General features: G+C 52.9%; 1 protein-coding gene across 1 annotated transcript in view; it reads right to left on the reverse strand.

Annotated features, from left to right (window-relative positions):
- The window catches only part of mirr (iroquois-class homeodomain protein mirror), a 105,662-nt gene that overhangs the window by 24,517 nt on the left and 61,873 nt on the right, over positions 1–19,272 (reverse strand). Inside the window, exon 3 of the mRNA XM_077647016.1 lies at positions 15,281–15,550. Within this exon, the coding sequence (XP_077503142.1) occupies positions 15,281–15,544 (264 nt within the window). The 5' untranslated portion in view covers positions 15,545–15,550. The remainder of the gene's footprint in view (positions 1–15,280; positions 15,551–19,272) is intronic.

A 19,272-nucleotide genomic window follows, 5' to 3' on the forward strand; every position in this document is an offset into this window, starting at 1 on the left:
ACTTCAACCGCCAGCAGCAGCTGACGCCCACGGCCAGTGTCGTTGCTACTTCGTTCGTCGGAGCCGTTCAGCACGCAGTTTGCGTCCTTGCTATAATAGCACACGAAAACCGGGCACGCCAGGAAAGCCAGCTTTAACTGTCATGCGCTTTCTCCTATGTTGCACTAGAGGCCTGGGGCCCCGACAAAGCTCAGCGCGGTAGCGCTCCCGAATGCGGCAACACCGCGGCTGCCTACATGCGCCGGGCGCCGATGACAGCCGCGCGACGCTGTGATAGTAGTTCGCTTCTTTCCATCCAGGGGACGCTAGCCGTTTCGCAACCACGCACCTCGCGCACGGGTGCGCAAAACAAGCGAAGCTGACCCAGTGTGAGATACGCGGCGACCCCGCGAAGAAAAACCTGTTCGTCGCATCGGGAACCGTGCGATCCATCACGCTCTATCGTGCGTTAGTCGAAGGCGTCCGTTTCTGCAATGTTGCCAGGTCGGTTATGGACATACTCGATCGCTACCCAATTCCCAGATCGCCAGGAAGTCGGTAGCGAAACAACACGGCAAAAAAGTAAAGCAGGACATAATAGCAGCATGCGCTGGAGAATAAGTGGAGGCAAAATCACGTAGGTAGTTCATAATTTTGGCGGTGCACGTAGACGGGTTTATCTGGTCCTCCTCCGGTTTATCGAGCGGCGTACAGCGACCTGTCACTTTGTGTGCTTTGGGGTAATCAGTCTACGCCGAACGAATTCCATCCTCCTCCTCTGTTCTTTCTGCCGACCCAAGAGTTCAGGTGTACGAGGGTGGTCGTTCGCACGCTGCGGGCCGCTTTTGTCTCCCGCGGCGCACTCGGGGCGACCTCAGCGCGCTCGAAGCGCGAAATTTCCCAGTACGCGCGGCTACTAATGCTCTGCATTTATAAACTGACCATAGGTAACACCGACGGTGGTAAGCAGGACCCAGGGGCGATAATGCAGCAGTTAGCAGAAAAGGCAAAAGGAGACAGAAACATAAAACCTTAAACAAAATTTTTATGATAAAACGGGCCATTGTTATCCGTTTATTTTACAGAGGGCAGTGGCAAGCTAAGATACGCAAATGCTGCGCATCGTATCCTACGTTTTTTGTATTTGTTTTGTCAAGAAAGTGCACTGGAGAAGTAGACAGTGAGACTCATGTGATAGCAATGTCTGCCTGGTTACGGAGACGGAGATGTATTTCATCGCTCGGTCTTTTCCGTCTGGCAAGGAATGCGAGTAAATTTCAAGCAATATCTTCTCAGTACAGAAGCTGCGAAAACTGTCTGAGTGTGAGTCTAACGCGCCTGAATACTGCAGCACATGCAGTAGGCCTTGCATAAATAACCTCGGTAACTCTGACCCGAAAGTTTTACAGGATAAGACCTTATAGTGTGAGCGAGAGTTATGTTTGTCCATTCGAAGCGAATAAATATAGGATAAAGTAAATTATCTGACTACCGCACAAGTGAAGGCTTGCGCCGGGCGTTTCATAGATATACTTCCTCGCTTCTCAATTGTCAAAGTTGGCCGATCGCTACAGGTCCTCCCCCCCCACCGTTAAACGGAGTTGAAAGATAACCTCATACGCTGGCCTTGTTCGGCGAAACGCTCCATCCTTCCTACAGAGGCCAGTTTAATCATGCGAGGCGGCGCCTGGCGCACCGAACGCTGACGCAGTCGGCGCTCACCACACGGCGCAGCAGCTGTGCGCGGTTGCATCCTCGCCCGCCCCTCAGGCGCGCGGTGAAAGTGCAAACGGCGCGAGCTTTCCTGCGCCGAAGGAACGCGGCCCAGAGTGTTCTCCGCGGGAAGGTCGCCGGCGATGTCTGAACAGCGGATGGGCGGAGCGGGGAGCCGGGACAGATTCATCTGCAGGCCAGCGCCAGGGGCCTGGCGCTGAGAACGGGGTCCCCGGGCTGCTGCCTGACACGGCCATCGATCGGTCCCCGACGGGGCGAGCAACGGCTGACCGCAGACAAGAGGAGCTGACCCCGCGAACCATCGGCCAAACGACGCCGAAACGCTATCGCGCTCACCGTCTTCCGTGCTTTCGGGAGCCACTTTGCGCTCCCCAATTCACCGCTCAGGCCCTCTGTGAGGGGCGCGTTAAACTGGAACAGGCGTCCGTGTGGGAAGAAAGGAGCAAGAAAGCCACAAGTTTGGCTCACGAATGCCAGCGCGAAAAAGTAACTGCTCAGGCATTGCAGTGCCAAGCTTCTAACGCCCTGATATGTTTTCACTTCATGAACCAGTTGAAAAAAAAAAAAGAACGAAAGCATTCGCTAAGATTTTTTTTTTCCCTACGATACGCATACGCACAGGAACGATTAAACATCACGCTGCAAGTAAGTGCCACATGTGTGCTCATCGCCCAGCAATGGGCTCCGTGTTTGCTACGATTTCCTCCCGCCTTTGTTTTTTTTTTTCCGATTCCGGTGCCGCTCTCCGTACCGTCCAGCTCCCACTCGACACAGATCGTGTCGCAGTTAGCCAGTCTGCGAGAAATTTCATCACAGTGCCATAAAACGCTGGGTGCCTGAGTCGGTGCCTCTGCTTCTAGAACAACTCTGAGGGAAAGTGAAAGAAATCGCGCTGTAGTGACCTATCCGGCAGTACAAGACAAGCTATATCGCTTTTTGCCTTTTCTCTTCTAAGAACCACACACCGCTCGATTTTCTTGTGTTCTTTCCCGTTTTTTTTTCTTCACTGCACTAAAGTGCCCGTCGACGATAGGCAGCAGCTGCTACCTGCAGGCAATGGTCTCCCACACGACGACTGAATTTAAAGTGCTCCATGCAGCACGGTGTCAGCAACGACGGTACACCATGACACTCCAGAAACAAGGAAAATGCCTGAATAAAAAAAAAAGGGGGGGGGGGGGGAGGCACCTCCTATTCTCGCATCGAGATTTCCTGGCAAAGGCGAGCTCAGTACCAGCTCTCCGCGCAAGCGTGATTCACACAGCCGGACGAGATCTTTCTGGATACCCAGTGTGTTTCGAGAAATGCAAAATGCGTAATGGTACAAAGGGTGGCCGGATACGCGACCTGCACAGCCCTCGCTTTCGCTCCTTGCTTTCTTTTTTGTCTTCGTTCCGATTAGCATTTGGCTCCATGTACCCCCACAGTGAGCTACTGTACTCAATCCGATAGCGCCGCCCTCGAAATTCTCGTGCGCTACACGTACACGGGCGAACGTGCTTTTTACGACCTCAGCCACCGCGATACACAAATAACACTAGAAGCAAAAGCACACTGCTACATGTTCCAACACCTCCCGGGAGCAGTTGCATGTTCAAAATATCGAGCGAAATTGACGGCACGGCGCTAAAGAAGGGAAAGATAGCTTCGGTGTCACATAATTAGACTACTGTGTGTTCTTAGTTCTTCGCCCGTTTCTTTATTTTTTTATCCCCCCCCCCTCCCCATTTTATTCCTTTCTGTTTGGCGAGCGGCCTTCGCGTCATGTTTGGTATTCGCACCGACAGACTTGTCACGCCGCCACGGCAGATGTGTGTGCGCGCCCGCGCATGCGTTGAGAGCTGCGCGCCGCACCGCGACCCGTCAGAAGAGGGAAGGCGGCTCGGTGTCACATGACATAGAGATGCTCGGACAGCTTTGCGGCCGAAGCCACACGGCGCATAAAAATGACGGTTTTCGGGCGAGATTGGCATCAGGGCATCTATACGCAGACGTGGAGGGGTGCCACAAGGCATGCCAGCATTGTTAGCGAAATGAAATGAGCCAAGCTGCTCACGTACGCGCTCTTTTTATGCGGCTCCAGGGCAGAAGCCCATGTCTGAAAAGGCGCCGCCCTGTAGTCGCGCTGGGTATAATCTGATGGCGGCCGGTCTACCATTACACGCGAACGCCGAACAGGAGAGGACACGGTCAAGACAACGCGATAATGTCTGATGCGCAGAAGGCTCTCGGGGGACAAGGAAAACGACCGGCGGCATGTGGCCTTTCTTTTTCTTCGAAGGCTCACACGAACGCTGACAAAATAAGACACGGAAAACAGCTGTAACACGGCATGAAATTTGCGATACGATTAACACTTTCGCGTTGTTTCGAATATTACCGAACTCCACCTGGACACTCTAATATTCCAAGTGTTGCCGTTTCCGATTTCTCGCTACTTCTACACAAAGGCACCTTCGCAGCTCTCTTCTGAAAGCACGGATATTTAATCCGCTTTTGAGACTTAGTAGAAGCGAGGACTTTTCGTCAGTCTCGGGCCTTGAAGCTTTTTTCGCTTTTCTCCTTCCTTCTAATGTGTCCTAACTTCGCAATTTATCTCTCTGAACGCGTTCCAAAATAAGTGGACACGGAACCTTGCTCTCTGCTCTGCTTTCTTTCACTCACCTCAGTCGCCCTGCGATTTATCGTGTACAAGGCATTCTGCAGCTACTGCGGAACGCTTCATCAGACGCAAGGTTTATCCTCTCCTTGCTCATGTGGTCGCCCTTCTTCAGCGACGATAAAGCTACGCGCGCGTGTAGTACGCACACTCGCTCCCAGTGCCAGCGTCATCCATCTCGTCTCCAAAACGCAAATAAAGACGCTCCAGCGCTTTCTGACGAAACAGAACGCCTGCTATGCTGCGATCGCATTGCGAACGTCGAAGTAAAAACGAAACGGAAGCGCCAGCCGCGGTGAATCATTTCATCCCGGCAGAGCAAAAAAAAAAAAATTAAGGTCCCGCCGATGTCAAGAGATCACGGCTACGAACTGGCGCGATTTGCCTAATCGGTGCGATGTTCGCATTCGAGTCATGAAACAAAGGGAAGCATTAATTTTCTAACATATCCTGCGCCCGAAAATTTTCTTTTGGTTCTCCACCAGATATTGAAAAAAAAGTCTCGGCCGCCAAAAGAAAGTCTGTATTATTTCCATGAGCGATACATTACAGACGAGAGCGGCGTCTTTGGTCGCCCGGCGTGTTTGTATTAATAACCCGGCGCATACGTTCCGGGAGGCAGCGACGCCGGAACCGCTCGCGATTTGGGCCGCTCGCCCGGTTCCCGATAAACCTGGCCGATTCGTCTTTCTTACTGCCGCCAAAGACGTAGAAGCCGCCTTATACCGGCCGGCGCTCGCTGGAACAGGCCTTGTTTTCTAAGGTCAAGGAGCGAATCTCTCGAGTCAGACATGTCGGTGCCGCTTAGAAAACAAGTCCCGTTTTCACGGCGCCGCGATTATATGACAAATGCTCACCCCGCGCCGCGGAATGCGCCTCGTGTTGTTCGGTTTGTCCGCTAGGCTTAAAAGAATGTCGATGCACGCCCTCTGATGGCACCGCAGAAGCGGACTGCGGCTCCGCTCACCGCGTTGGGAGAATTAACACCACCGAGCAGGAGGCGCAGTTCACAAATGGCGCAAGCAAGAACATGAAGCAGAGTGCTCGAAGCCACGTCTCGTTGCAACAGCCACCACTTGGCCAGTTGTCTCAAGAGGGCCAGCGGCTGCATGGGCGTGCACGCAAGACAGAAGGTTATGCGCATCGCGACCGCCAGGTGTAGCCAGGACGCGGCCGAACGGGCTTTTTCTCTATCGGGTCAACCCGTTTGAGCCGCGCTCGTGTAGACGCGGGCCGCGCCTCACAGCTGCAGCGCTCGAGAGTCGGACACCTCCGCTTGCTTTTCGGCGCCCCTGTCATAAAATGTTAATTCTGTCGCGCGCTCCACTGGGGATTATGCAAATAGGGGCGCCTCTCGCCTTCCCTGGCCGCATGCATTCTGCTGCTCCCCCCCCCCCCCCCGCTTTTTCTTTTGCGGCGCCTCCTCCTTCGCCCTGGGCGCCGGTATAGCGCTATTATGAGGCGCAACGGCTAGGCTTTTATCAGCGGCAGGAAGCCGTCACCTTGGGGCCCCCAGCTTGTACCTTTCATCGGCGCGACTCCTGTAGGGCCGGGGCGCGCAAAGTGGAGACGCCCCAATTGAAAAGAGTTCCTCCGCCGAGATCCCGCGCCGAGTGGGCTCCCGGGCTGCATCTCTAATGGCTACTTTCCGCGCCTAGGAAATTGCCCTTACCTCGGTCCCTCTTTACGGCCGGGTAAAAAGGGTTCCGCGCGCTGCTCTCCCCTTTCGGGAGCCAGCGACGACTGAGGACGCAGCCGGCGTCGCTGCCGCCCCGGGGAGAGTTGGCCCGATCATCTGTTCGATTGGAGGACCCGGATTAATGGGGAGAGCGCCCAACGGATGCGCTGTACTCAGGCGGCCGGGATTCTGGGCCCTTCCGCCCGCCGCTGGTTGGATTTCCGCCAGAGCGCTGTGCATACGCGCGCAGTGGCATGCATGCCGAGAAGGTGCTTTTGGTTGCTCGAGAAGTTCGCGTAGAGTTCAGCGCAATCGTTACGGTCCGTATTTTTTTTTTCTTTAGGAAGCGCCATGTGTAATTCCAGCTCATGCAGCAACATCGTTTCTTATTCGTGTCAGCCTCGCGCCCCGTTGTTGGCATCAGCAAGATGCATAACAAGCACATCTTCGATATATATCACGAAGAAAAGCAAACAGTATCCCTTGTCCATATTTTGAACAGTTGTAACGCTGCGGGGAGAAATTGCCGTTTCCCCATATTTTCTTCAGTGGTGCGGCCGGATTACAACGGCGTGCTCAGAATAATAAAAGCACATATAATCATTCTTTTTTTTTTCATGCATCTTCCACGATCCGCACTATCAACTGCACTGGTTCTCCTCCTTAACTATCCTCCCAGTGCGAGCAGTGTACGCATCGTCACAAAACCACGCCGTTGACAGAGCATTACGCAGCTCGTGAATCACGCTGGGGGCGGAACTGCGCTTTAGGTATAGACCTTTTCACTGTTTACAGCTTGAATGAGCGAGCGTGCGTGTTGGACTGTGCCGCCCATGCGCAGTATATAGATGCATTTATGACATCCGCTAATCAGAACGCTGCTGGCACAGCCCAATGAAAATATGACTCCGCCCAAACAGGCAAATGTGAAAAAGTTTATACGCACACATTCGAGCGCACTGTCCCTCACGGGCACAGCGATGGCACCGTCCAAGTTTATGCGGTCCCACATTTGCACTGGCGACAAGCTGCCGCGCGCTGGGCGGAGAACGATGCCGGGCACAAATCTTGGGGGCGACGAGATCGTGATAGCGTCGTCTCCGCGCGGAGCCATCGGGGTGGTGCGACCTCATTTAGGCAGGCCCGATTACGGCGTGCCGCGTGGCCCGAGCGCGCCGACAATGCCACTTAGCGCCCCGCATCTGGCACCAGATCGTGCAGCCTCGCGCTGGTGGACGAGCACATATTTAAGCCAGGTTTAGCAAAGGACGCACATCAATTGCTAAGGAACGCACGTAGTTTGCTACTTTATTGCGACGGCCCCCTTTCTCGAAGACACTCGCAGTCGTTTCCTGACGCCACTCGACGCAGCGCACGCGGCACTACATGTAACGGGGGCAAGTGACGGCTTACCAAGAGAAATAAGCGTTCAGGGGGTCACCTTACGGGCGCAGTGCATGACAAATACGTTCCTGAATCCGCCCGCCATTATAGAACGAGGCGGATGGACATATCTGGATTACGGTGCGGCCGGCGTCTCACGGCAGGCGCTTCGCATGCGTGTGGTATGTTTGCTTGGTCTTTGACACCGGCTAACTTCTCCACTTCGTACTTTGGCGAAAATGGTACCAGCATGGTCAATACTCTTTGTTCTTCTTCCAGGCTTCAATTCGACGGGCTCTGCTTCAGGTACACTCTTCTCTGTGCAGGAACCTTCATAGCACGCAGACGTGCTCTGCATGAGATCCAGCGAAAGCTCGAGAGAAGCGCGTGTTTGTAGCAGAAGCGTCCGTTTATCTCGCTCTCTCTCTTTGCTGCCTGGCGCGCGCTGTGTGTACACCACGTCTTTATTTAACGCGCCAAAGTTTACGACGTTGCTGTGTGTGCCAGCAGATGAGTGAAAGGCGTAAACGACGAAACGACAACAGCCACTTTCTCTTCAATAACGGCCCGAAAAAGGTATTTAACGTACTAGACTTCCTCATCGCCAACGACATTGTAACTCGGACTGTAGCGTGGAAAGCAGTAGTGCAAAAATTTGAACCGCGTGTAAGTCCACGTGCGTCCAAACTCTAAACCTCCGGATCCCCTCCAAAACGCGGAGCGGAAAAACAGCTCCAACCGCCATATGCACGCCACGTCAGCACGATGCAGTTTCGAGCGACACGGCTGGAAAGAAATGAGAGAGAAAAAAAGAAAGAAAAGACTGAAGGAGCGGTTTTCGCGAAAGAAAAAAAAAAGGGGGAACGTATCGCTAGCACGTGGCCGCAGAGGGAAAGAAAAATGCGAAAAGGAAAGTGAGGGCGGCGTGTAGCTTTGGTCGAGCTGCTGAATCGACGGACTCTGCGACCGCTCGGCAGGCGACGTTTTGGCCACCGAGCGTACGCGACAAGCCGGGCAAATCTGGATTCCTCTCATATTAGATTTCCAGCGGTCAACTCGAGCAAAAAGCGCCAGATACAGCGATGTTGCAAAGAGTCTCCCGGTTTTGTGCTTCTTTGTATTCTTTTCCGCCCATTCAGAGAGCCTCGCTTCGCAGCGGACGTCGTGGCGCCATGCTTTCCCAAGCTTGTAAGGCTCGCATGAAGCAGCGCAGTGAGATATCGTAATCACTGGCTACTTGTGTGAATAAAATGAAAGCATATTAAAAAAAAAAAGTTTGAATGAAAAAGTACAACTCCTCTAGTCTCAATTTGCTGCAGTTTTTTTGAAACGATACACGAAGACCGTCTCATTTCGACTGCTATCTTCCAGCCACATAATCTGTTCTAAGAGCTGTTCAACGGCACTATCGTTTCAAGCCAAAGTGGGGATTGGTTGAAAAAGTGTGTCGAAAAAAAAAAAAACGCCGCATGCTTTGGGTGTCTTTCTTGCCTATATAGTGTTAGTTGCTATACTGTGTGAGGTGACCAGTGCCCCCTATTAAGTCTGTGAGCGCCAAATGGACGCTACAGAAACGGGCGAGTGTTTTGTCCGGTTTTGAGAGAAATATCAGAGGAAATGCTTCCTGCAGATTATGAAAAATATGCTGCTTCGTCTCTCGATTTAAACTGCTGCAAAGTGTCATGGGTCTTCATTTAACCCCACCCGTGGTGGCTCAATGGTTATGGCGCTCGGCTGCTGACCCGAAAGACGCGGATTCGATCCCTGCCGCGGCGGTCGAATTTCGATGGAGGCGAAACTCTAGAGGCCCTTGTGCTGTGCGATGTCAGTGCACGTTAAAGAACACCAGGTGGTCGAAATTTCCGGAGCCCTCCACTACGGCGTCCCTCATAGCCTGAGTCGCTTTGGGACGTTAAACACCCGTAAACCAATCCATTTAAATCGCTACAAACTGTCATGGGGGCTGACAAGCTGTACCCCTTGAGCTTGGAACAGAAGATCGTTTGCACCACGTGCACATGGCGGCCGTCATATAACGTGAGGTCTGACGCTGCCTGGCAGATAAGACTGTTCTGCACGTGAAAGGTCACGGTAAACGTAAAAGATGCGAGTCAGACAGCAACCGTGACATTTCACATGCGGGAACCTCACACGAGCATACGTCGTCATGGGAAATGGTCACCTTTCGCCTACGCTTGTTGTATTCACGAGGTTGCTCTAAAGTTACTATAATGATACATCTGGCGCATTTATTACGATTGGCAGCAACAGCGTAAATATTTATCTTGTTTCACTTCAGATAGACTAGTGCTATACTGCAAGGTTCAGGCTATGACGGGATAGTGCCGGCGAGGAAACTCCATGCTGCAAAACTGAGAGTGCCGTGGTCAGAGACGGCCCCCTCCAAGCTTTATCAGCAAGGAAAACACTCGAGTATATATACTTGGTCATGCGCACGCCTTTATATATACCTGTGCTAGCGTTTCCCCTCACGCAGCTTGGGACGCGGTGCGGGGCACGCGAAGCACCGTCGAGTGAAACAGCCCCCGCGTATATCTGGGCGGCACCCCGGTCATTATGGTGCAACAAGCGCTCGGGTCGTGCGCCGGGGTTCCCCCCGGGTGTCGGGCAGCCCGGGGTGGCGATTTGAAGCGCGAAGGCGCGATAGGGGCCGAAATGACTCTCGAATGCGGCGAGCACATCTTAATTGAAACGCCCAGGGTCCCTTCTTATTGGGCGCCCCTTTATCTCGCTTCCCATCCGGGGTGGGGAGGCGGCCGAAAGGGTGGTCAGGGCTCGATAGCAGCGCCTAATCAGGCAGTTTGTATGGGGCGCGTCTTCCGCCCCATTCAGCGACGGTGGCGCAACAGACGGTCGGCATGCCTCGGCTAAACAATGACACACATCGCCTCGCGACTATCGGCAGAAAGCAGGGCGCCGACAGCGTGCGCGACACTGGCCGAGATTATGGCGCCCGCGCTGTTATTCTTGGCGGGCTGTTCCGACCGCCCGGAAATGAGACGCCGCTGTCCGAGGCGCAAAAGGAGAAGCCAGATATCAGCGTCGGAAGTGACGTAGTCTGAATTTGAAGTGGATGGGGGCCGCTGCCTATAGCGAGCGCCCTCTGCGGGCAAAGAAAGAAGGGCGGCTGCAGATCACCACCGCTTCGACAGCGTCGCTTCCCCGTTACACGCAGTTCGTGCCCGCGTGCAGCAGACGAAACAGTTTTAGCCGCACGCGAATGCAAGCCGTTATTTTGCTGCTGCGTTCCTTTGAAACATACGGCAGTCAGGCACCGCGCTAGCAAGAACATTTCTTTACGGCTCGGCGTAATAGTCACGAACTCACAAATAAACGACAGGGCACGCACAGCCGCCTCCCTTCTTCGCCGTCGCAAAAAGTGAAGAATAGGGAGGGGGGGACGCACATTCAACGCTATCTTTATCGTTCCCGCCGTAGCTGACATGAGTCGTGAAGTACGACCGTCTTGTCTTTGTAGACGCGCGTCCCGGGTTATTTGTGTCTCGAGCGCATCTCCGAAAGCGCGCGACGGCGTCGAGAGCAGCGTGATCGCGGACAGCCGGACGCCCCGCGGGGTGCACCGAACACAGGCAGGCCCCTTTTGATTCGGCGCATTGCTTCGGCAAGGGTTCAAGTGTCCTGGCAGGATTCACACTGCCGAGGACGGCGGCAGCAATTAATCACCACCGCGGGCCCTTGAGCCCCGCCAGAAGGGCCGCGCCGTCCGTCAGGGATTGCGGGCTCAAATAACTCAACGAGCCCGGCGCCGGCGTCAATCTGAGGAACGCGGGACGCCCGCGTGGAGGCCTCCCGACGACCAATCAGGTGGCCGCGCGCTCGGAAGGAACGCGGGAGGTCGCTGCGGTTTCGTGCTGCCATTGATTGGCCTAAATGGACCCCGGCCCCTTGTTTTCCTTCCCGCTGACGCCTCGATTAGCTGTTCCAACGCGCGCGCGAAGTGCAATTGATTCGCCCGCACACCAACGAAGGGTTCGCCCCCGTCACCCCAGGCCGCCGAATCGTCGCCGCCACGACGAATGGAGCGTATACATGCACGCAACAATGGGCGCCCGGAGAGCGTCCACCACGGAGCATTTTTGGCCAGGCCTCTCATCGCGTCTCTGTAGCAGGACGGCCACGTCGACTGCTGCGCCCAGACTGTCCACGTCGCGTTCATTCACGGCGTCGAGCTAGCAGCTGCAATGCTGGCCGAGATAAAGAAAAGCGCCAGCTTTTTGGCTCGTGTGTTTCTAATCCTGCGGCAGTGGGCGTCGGGTTTTGCTTTCGCTGAGAGCGCGCAGCGACAAGCGACGCGGCAGCGAGAGGAGCTTCTAGTTGCGTGCTTGGTATGGATCACGTTGCGCCTTATCTGGAGAAGTGCTAAGTGCACCGACAATGTCGGACACGACGCCGGGCAAAGAGGATTGCGTGGCGGCCCGGCCGGACATTTCCATGCCGCGGTGGCCCGAGAAATCCTTGTTTCCAGGAAGGATTACAAGGCGTACGTGTCTGCAATTTCGTTTCTTCTGGGCGCTGGACCCATCCTAGCCGCCGCCGCGCAGACGCAATCCTCGCCTCAGCCAAACGAGGCTCGCAGACCGGACGCGCCCTAATCCTTCGCCGCCCGCATCTCGGAGGCACCACGCAACGCCTTCTGCCGCGCCGGACAAAGGGGACCTTTCGCTAATCGCCAGCCGCCAACAACGCCGCGGCGGCGACTCTCACGAGACAAAACATCGCGACGCCTCCTTTCGACACAATCCAGGACCGCAAGGCGAAAAACACATCACTCTTTGCACTACCGGCTGAAGTCGTCCTTCGAGGAAGCGAGGATACGGGTCGTGAAAAAAAGGAAAGGCGCGAAGTACGAGCACGAGGGAGATACTGTGCATAATGAGCTGCATTCTAACACCGCGAATTTTGCGTAGTGAAAACATGAAAGGCGATAAAAAAGCAGCGATAGGCGGGAAACCAGCCAAGATGAGCGAAAATCGATGCAACCTTGCACGGTGGTATTGACTGGGCATTTCCACCATCTGTGCTGATTTATATCTCCGAACTCCGTCACGTTGGCGCATTGTCGGACCAATACCATTTTATGCACTGTGCACCACGTCACGCGTTAACGTCGTTGCTTGACGTAAAGCTCTCACACTCTTTCGGCTAGAAGTCGATATCAAAAAAGACGACAATCGCCTATCTGGAATGCACCGTGGATACATTTTGACCCCAACGCCAGTAAAGCGAGGACGATGCACATCTCCGCATTACTCCTGGGCGATTATGCGCGCAAGCACGTGGCCAAGCCAACCCTTGCGCGCGCCAGACGACAGCCGCTGTTCAGGAAGAAAAAAAAAATATGCCGTTTTGCTTGCAGGAATGCGCCACTGGTGATTGCAAAGCAGCTCCAACATCGCACCCACACAGGGGAACAAAGAGAAGAAAGGCGGGGAAACGAACGGACTTGGAAGCTTCAAGTTGGCGGCAAACAGGGAGCTGCTTTTTACTGTTTCGACAATAGTGAAAGGCAGTTGCGAGGCGCTCGGCGAACAAAACGGACCTGTCCGTTGGAACGCACGCTTGCGGGAGAGGTGAGAGCATGAGACCTCCCCACCTACCCCTCTGCACGAGAGTGCCAAGGAAGTTTCACCTCTTTTCTTGCATCGGCAGGCGTAGCCTCCGAGCTCTTTTCTGAGCCTCGGCTTCTACAGTGCGGCCATTCTGTCGCTGGAAACCACAAAAGGGTGCCATGGGATCTCTGTCAACTGCGCTTAACTTGTGCGCGACATGATCCCGCGCGCGCTGCGCACAAAGCGGCCACAATGACAACTTTTGTGGCCGCTTCCTCTGTCCCGCCAGAGTTGTGCCCAAAAACCGTGCCCGAGTGTGAACAAGCATTTTACGCGTTTCATGAGCGGGCCGGCCCCCGCTCCCTTACCCGCTGCTACCGACTGTGAGGCAAAATGGTCCAGGGGGCCGGGCCCACGTTTGGTCAGCCGTGTTAACATGTGACACCTGCGTACCGGACAAGACCGTCGGACACCTTCGGATTAGGCGCCTATGTTCACCGTCACTGGGAAGCCACGCTCCCCGGTGCGCCGGGCGTTTTTCATCCCTCGGACTCTCGTGATGGCGGCTCACGTGGTCCCGCGGGCCCCTGTCGCCTTTTCGGCAGCCACTGCCCGGGCCATGAAGACGTTTTTCAGCAACCACTCCTGCCCCTATTGAGACGGACAAAACGCTCGCGTCCTCTCAGAAATGAGCAAAGGTATACTGAATGGTCGGCAGCTAACATATTGAGCCAAGGTCCATCCGCGCGCCTGAACAGAAGGAACCTATACGTTGTAGTGTCTAGTCGGTAGAGAACAACATTTACAGCTTTACCGAAAAGTTTCCGTATAGACCAAGCTGAAGCTGCCACAAGGGCAGGTGAATTATAGACCTTTCTGTAGCGGATGTGGTAGAAAGAAATGTAAAAAAAACTTATCTACTTAGCACTTAAAATGATTAAGATCAACAAAAACACCATGTCCGCTTGTTTCTCTCCCTCTCTCTGCATAGTTTCATATTATCGGTGCCTGAATTGCATTAAAGGATCCTGCGCGAACACCTCAAGCAAGCAGTCGAGGGCCACACTAAAAAAAAAAAAAAAGTGCCGACGCTTCAGTGATGGACAGCATGTGTTAAATATTTCCCGTCTCAAGCACATTTTCACCCTTTGCAAATTGGAAACAGGAGTTCAATAGGATAGACAAAATACGATTTCCGTTTGGCCCAGAAAACATGTACATATAACACATGCAGTTTTAAAGTACCGACTGAACTGCAAAGCTTTAAGACCCCTAATCGCATAGACTTGGCCCCGCCGCTCGCGGCTTGAGGCTCCGCACAAAGTCCATAAAGCCAACTCAAATAAAGAAACGAGGTAAAAAGTCGCGCAATTTTCAAACTTTGTAACTTGGATGAGACTGACTCGCCCACCTTGAGCGATATTGTTGCGAAGTTCACTACCGTGAACCCGCAATAAATTTCTTGGTCAACGGCTGTCAACATCAACTCGTGATTGAATCTCGAATTCAATACTTGGCGAAAGCGACAAGGATAAGTGTTTTCAGCCGACGATGCTATCTAATGGCGATACTACTGTCATGCTAAAAGAAACACGGGGCCATTTTTTACCCCCCCCCCCCCTACTAACACTGTAGCTCCAGTTCTAAAATTAGTTTTATTTCTCGATCTTTGATGCTGAGCGTTAAAACTCGTGCCATTATCTGATTAAACCAGAGGTTTAAAGCGGGCAAAGAAAGGACCCTGAGACGGGTATACGGAAGCCACTTTTGCTAGTCTGGTTCGTTGTTTTGAATCCGAGCTCCTCTGCATCATACTTCATTCTTATTTTGTAAATGAAAGAATAAGAAAATTCAAACGAAATATGCCTGCAGTGAAGCAGAGCCACACCACCAAAAGCTCACAGCGACCATGGGTGACGCTTTTAGATAATCATTACGTACATAAATGTAGCACTACCATTCACAACACGAGTTCAAGCAGTCATTCCCGTTTGGGGGATTTAGCCCTCACAACACTTGAATTGATCGGCTCAAAATGATACGCTGTTGCCAGATTGCGTGTCATTAGTATTCCAGGCCATCTTTTTCAGTGCAGGCTACTAAGTTTAACTATCCTCAGAAACTGCACGAGGCCACGTGAGCTGAGATTACATTAAAAATAAATGCAGAAACAGTTCGATTCACAGGCAGCACCGGCGCGCGCAGCAAGCGCTTGCTCCCCACACGGGCAGAGCGCCAAAGGGATCACTCACTCACCGAGGGCGAGTAGAAGGCGGACTGCTCGGCTGCGCCGAGGGGCAGGAAGCCTTGATCTCCGGCGTACGCCGCTGTCCCGTACATGTTGATGGGCAGCCCGGAGGCGGCGAGCCTCTGGTAGTTGAGCAGCTGCGCGTCGTACTGGCAGGAGCACACCGTCTGGCCGGTGATCGGGTCGGTCAAGACGGGGCGCCCGGACTCGCAACACGGCGTCCCGGCGGCTGGAGCGCTGCCATGAAGACTCTGAGTCGTCTGGCCTGGCATCGGGACCTGCCGAGGGGAACAAGCGCCGCTCACGGTGTGGCCTCCTCTCCCGCGGGGGGTCAGCGGGGGACTTATGGGGCGCCCCCTTGCTGCCATGTGTGGGTGGCTTTTCGCGTCTCCGCTCTCTCGCCGCTGTTGACGACTTCCCGCGGAGGGCAGGCCCAGATTGGGGGGGCCGCTTTCAGCCACTGCCCCCGAGCTTCCTTCTCTATTATCGCTCTGTCTACGTCTGCCGACCGTGACAGCACGCCCCAGTGGCGGCCACTATCTGTGGGCCGGCAAACATGCTCTACCTTTCGCTGCCATTACGAAAAAGCCAGACCACACACACTTGCTCCTGCTCAGTGTCTGCTCGTTTTGTCACGCTTAGCCACGCTCCCTTTGTTCGCTTTGCTCCGCTCACTCTGCAGGGCACCCCCCTCCCCCATTTCCCACCCTCGACTGGACGGCTGTGCACCTGACAAAGGTATTTTGTAAAGTTTCGCAATCATGCAGACACCCTGAAATGACATTACATTCACAGCTCTCACTCGGCGGCGACTCATACGCTGCCAGTCGCCTACACCTCCCCGAGGAATGGTGCAACACGTAGTCGTGTGGCTGTCGAACGGGAACGAGCAGGGGAGCAGAGCCCTGAGAAACTACAGCGGGAAACGAGGAGGGCGTGCAGAAACAAGTGCTCGCAGTGGCATTCGTCCGGCTGCGAACGCTCTGAGAGGGACAGAATTCTCGCAGGTGAGCATCGTTGTTTACAGTCGCGCGGATACGGTACAGAGTGGAAGCCTGAAGAGCTCGGTTTATATATATGTGCGTGCTCAGTGCGTGTGCTCTTGGCATTTGTAAACGGGGTGGTCCTGTGCAACTACGCAAAGTGCCAGGCATGCATATGAAAGCACTGTGAGCGAATTCAGGCCGCTGCGAATGAGTTGGTACTACCGCTCCGAAACCTCGGGATTAATTTGCGCCACTAGTCTCTTGAAAAGGCGCATTGACTGGCACCCTCAAAAACAACAATAATGACTTGTTGCGAAGATAATCACGCAACAGAACTGACCACCACTTGCTGGCTTTTAGTGCGCCCTTTTGCATCACACTCCTTGCCGTCCTTCCTCCCTCACAATCTCTATACATACTAAACACGAATTCGCCTATATGGGAGTAATAAGGGAGTAAGCTGCCTTCTAGCGCACTCCGCGCTAGAGGACAGCTTACTCCCTATTTACTCCTTTCTGTTTTGAGTGTACCCCCCGCAAGCAGCGCATGCTGTCCGAATAAGAATACGTCAGCACGCGCAGAGGATCTCTAGTCATTCACATCATTCGCTTGTTCATCTGTACCAGTGAAGGGAAAGCGAGAATAAATTCTGCACAAAAAAAAAAACGGTCACGTGAGCCCGTGTTTTTTTTTTTTACTTATTTGCAGCACGAAACAGCAGATAGCTGCTACCAAACAGGCATGCAGGCAGATGAGTTGATACATTCAGTGATATGTGTTCCGTCTAGCCATCTGTTGTATATCACCTCGCTAATGTTTCTAGACGTTCTATGCACAGGGTGAAACTATCAAGTCCTAATTAAATCAGGGCTATGCTGCGCTCGAAATTCTATAAACTGGGTTATTTTCACGGCATCAAGTCCAGATGCCGAAAAAGACCATGTTAAACAGTGCAGCCAATGGCGCGCGTGCGATGCATACTAATATAAAAATATTTGCCTATTCGATAACTATAGATCTTTCTGACAGTGCCCTGCTAATATTTACACTTCATGCGAAAGTGCTCGGACTAAAGTACTGCTGTATACGCACTATTATACCAGGCGTTTCCCCTAAGATGTTCTGCATTTTTAATTTGAAAAATAGGTTCATTGAGTTAGAGGACCACATTTGTTCTCATTTTTGCATTGTCAACGGTTTAAAGCAAAATAAAGCTAGCAGGCTAATTAACTAATAATGAATAGTTAATTTTTAACTTATACTCTTTGTCTCCTTGTTTACGGAGAAGCGTGTAGCCCCGCAAGTAATACTATATCAGTTATTAGAATTTCGAAAACGCAGTTACCCTCGGCGCTGTTGCCCAATAAATTCTGCCTACATCGCGCCAAAATGCATGCACTTTCGAAAAGCTTGCAGGCAAAGCAATCCTTCCGGCTCACGCAACGGCGCCGAAATAGCCAAAATTTTTTGGGCCACAGCGCTGCGGGTAACTGCGTTTTCGAAACTCTTAAAACTGATGTGGATATCATTACGGTGGCTGCACGCCTCTCAATATATAAGAAGACTAAAAGTAATAGTTAAGTTTATAATTCATTATGAGTTAACCAGCCTACAAGTCAGCATGTCGTAGCTGCATTCTGATGTGCTACACTCCTGACAATGACATGCAAAAAAAAAAAAGAAGGCTCCTCTAAGTCAAAAAGCCTATATTTAAAAACTGCAGAAAACTTTAGGGGGAACACACTGTATTACTGCGAAGAGTTGCGAGGCAAACAAATCCAGCAGTTCCAGAAGAGGAAACTGATTCGTATACCAAGGTAACTGCATTTCCTGGCAGCGCTACCCGTGGTTGCCTCGCAACTGTTCCGAGTAAGTGTGCGTGTACAGCAAGTAGGGTCAAAAATGAAATGTGAACTATAAATGGGTGGATTAAGCATATATAGAACAACTAATGAACCTTACGAGTACCCACTTTGCAGACACTTTTTGGAATCAGGAGAAGGCTTTTGCACATTCCCGCGTATGTTTCTAATTCTGGGAAATATACGTACGCCGCCCATGTTTCGTAAGATGGTGCAATAGGCGTACGACGGGTAAAAACATTTACGTTAATAGAATCAAAAACACATCACGAAGGAACTATAGCTGCACTCACCTCCAACTAATCACTGTCGCCGAATAAATATGATAGCGTTCACAGCGCGAGACGAGCGCCATCTATCTACCGCGCCTCGAGGCGAACAGAGCTGCCAGGGAGGCTAAAGGCGAGTTTGAACCAGAGGGGAGATGACAGGCGCTCCGTACGCTTTCCTTTCTGGCGCGTGAAAAGACCCGTTTCCCTCCCGCGACCTCTGTCGGTTCCTTGGCGTTCTTTTCGTTCCTCGCCACGGAAGACCACCGCCACTTCCCCATTCAAGAGAAGCCTACGAGCGGGGCGTCACCTCCCGTGCTCCCCCTTTGCTTTCCGTCTTTCCCAACTTTCGCCTCATTTCCTTTTTTTTTTTCTGCCGCTCGAACTCCTCCTCCGCCTTCCTGCGCGGACTTTTGCCCTTGCAATTTTTCTTTTTCTCCAGTGGCCGCTCTCTACCCTCTTCACAAACGACTCCCAAGCGTACGTGGCTTCCATGATGCGCCGGGCTTTGGACGATTCCTGTCTATGTGGTGGGCACCGAGCGCCTCCTGGGAAGCGACAGCGGAACTGCGGCTGGACACGACAGCAGACACTTTAGCGGTGTCGGAATTTTATTGCTTGCGGTCAGGATCGCGAGGTAAAGTACGCAAAATAATCTCAACGAGCGCGTCAGAGGCGCGGCGCTTTATGCAAGTACCACATTAGGGTGGCTCCATGCAGCTCCCTTGCTCCATCGAAGCACCCTATGTCCCGATCGCACAACGTCAGACTCGTAAAAGAAGCCGAAGTTCGCTTATTTACTAAATTACTAAAGATTTTCTCTTCTTGTTTTTTCGCCTCAACAGAGCCAAAGAAAGCACGAGGGAGCAACATACAAAGCTGA

The sequence above is a fragment of the Amblyomma americanum genome, chromosome 1, assembly GCF_052857255.1.
Source record: "Amblyomma americanum isolate KBUSLIRL-KWMA chromosome 1, ASM5285725v1, whole genome shotgun sequence".
Classification (NCBI taxonomy): Eukaryota; Metazoa; Arthropoda; class Arachnida; order Ixodida; family Ixodidae; genus Amblyomma; species Amblyomma americanum.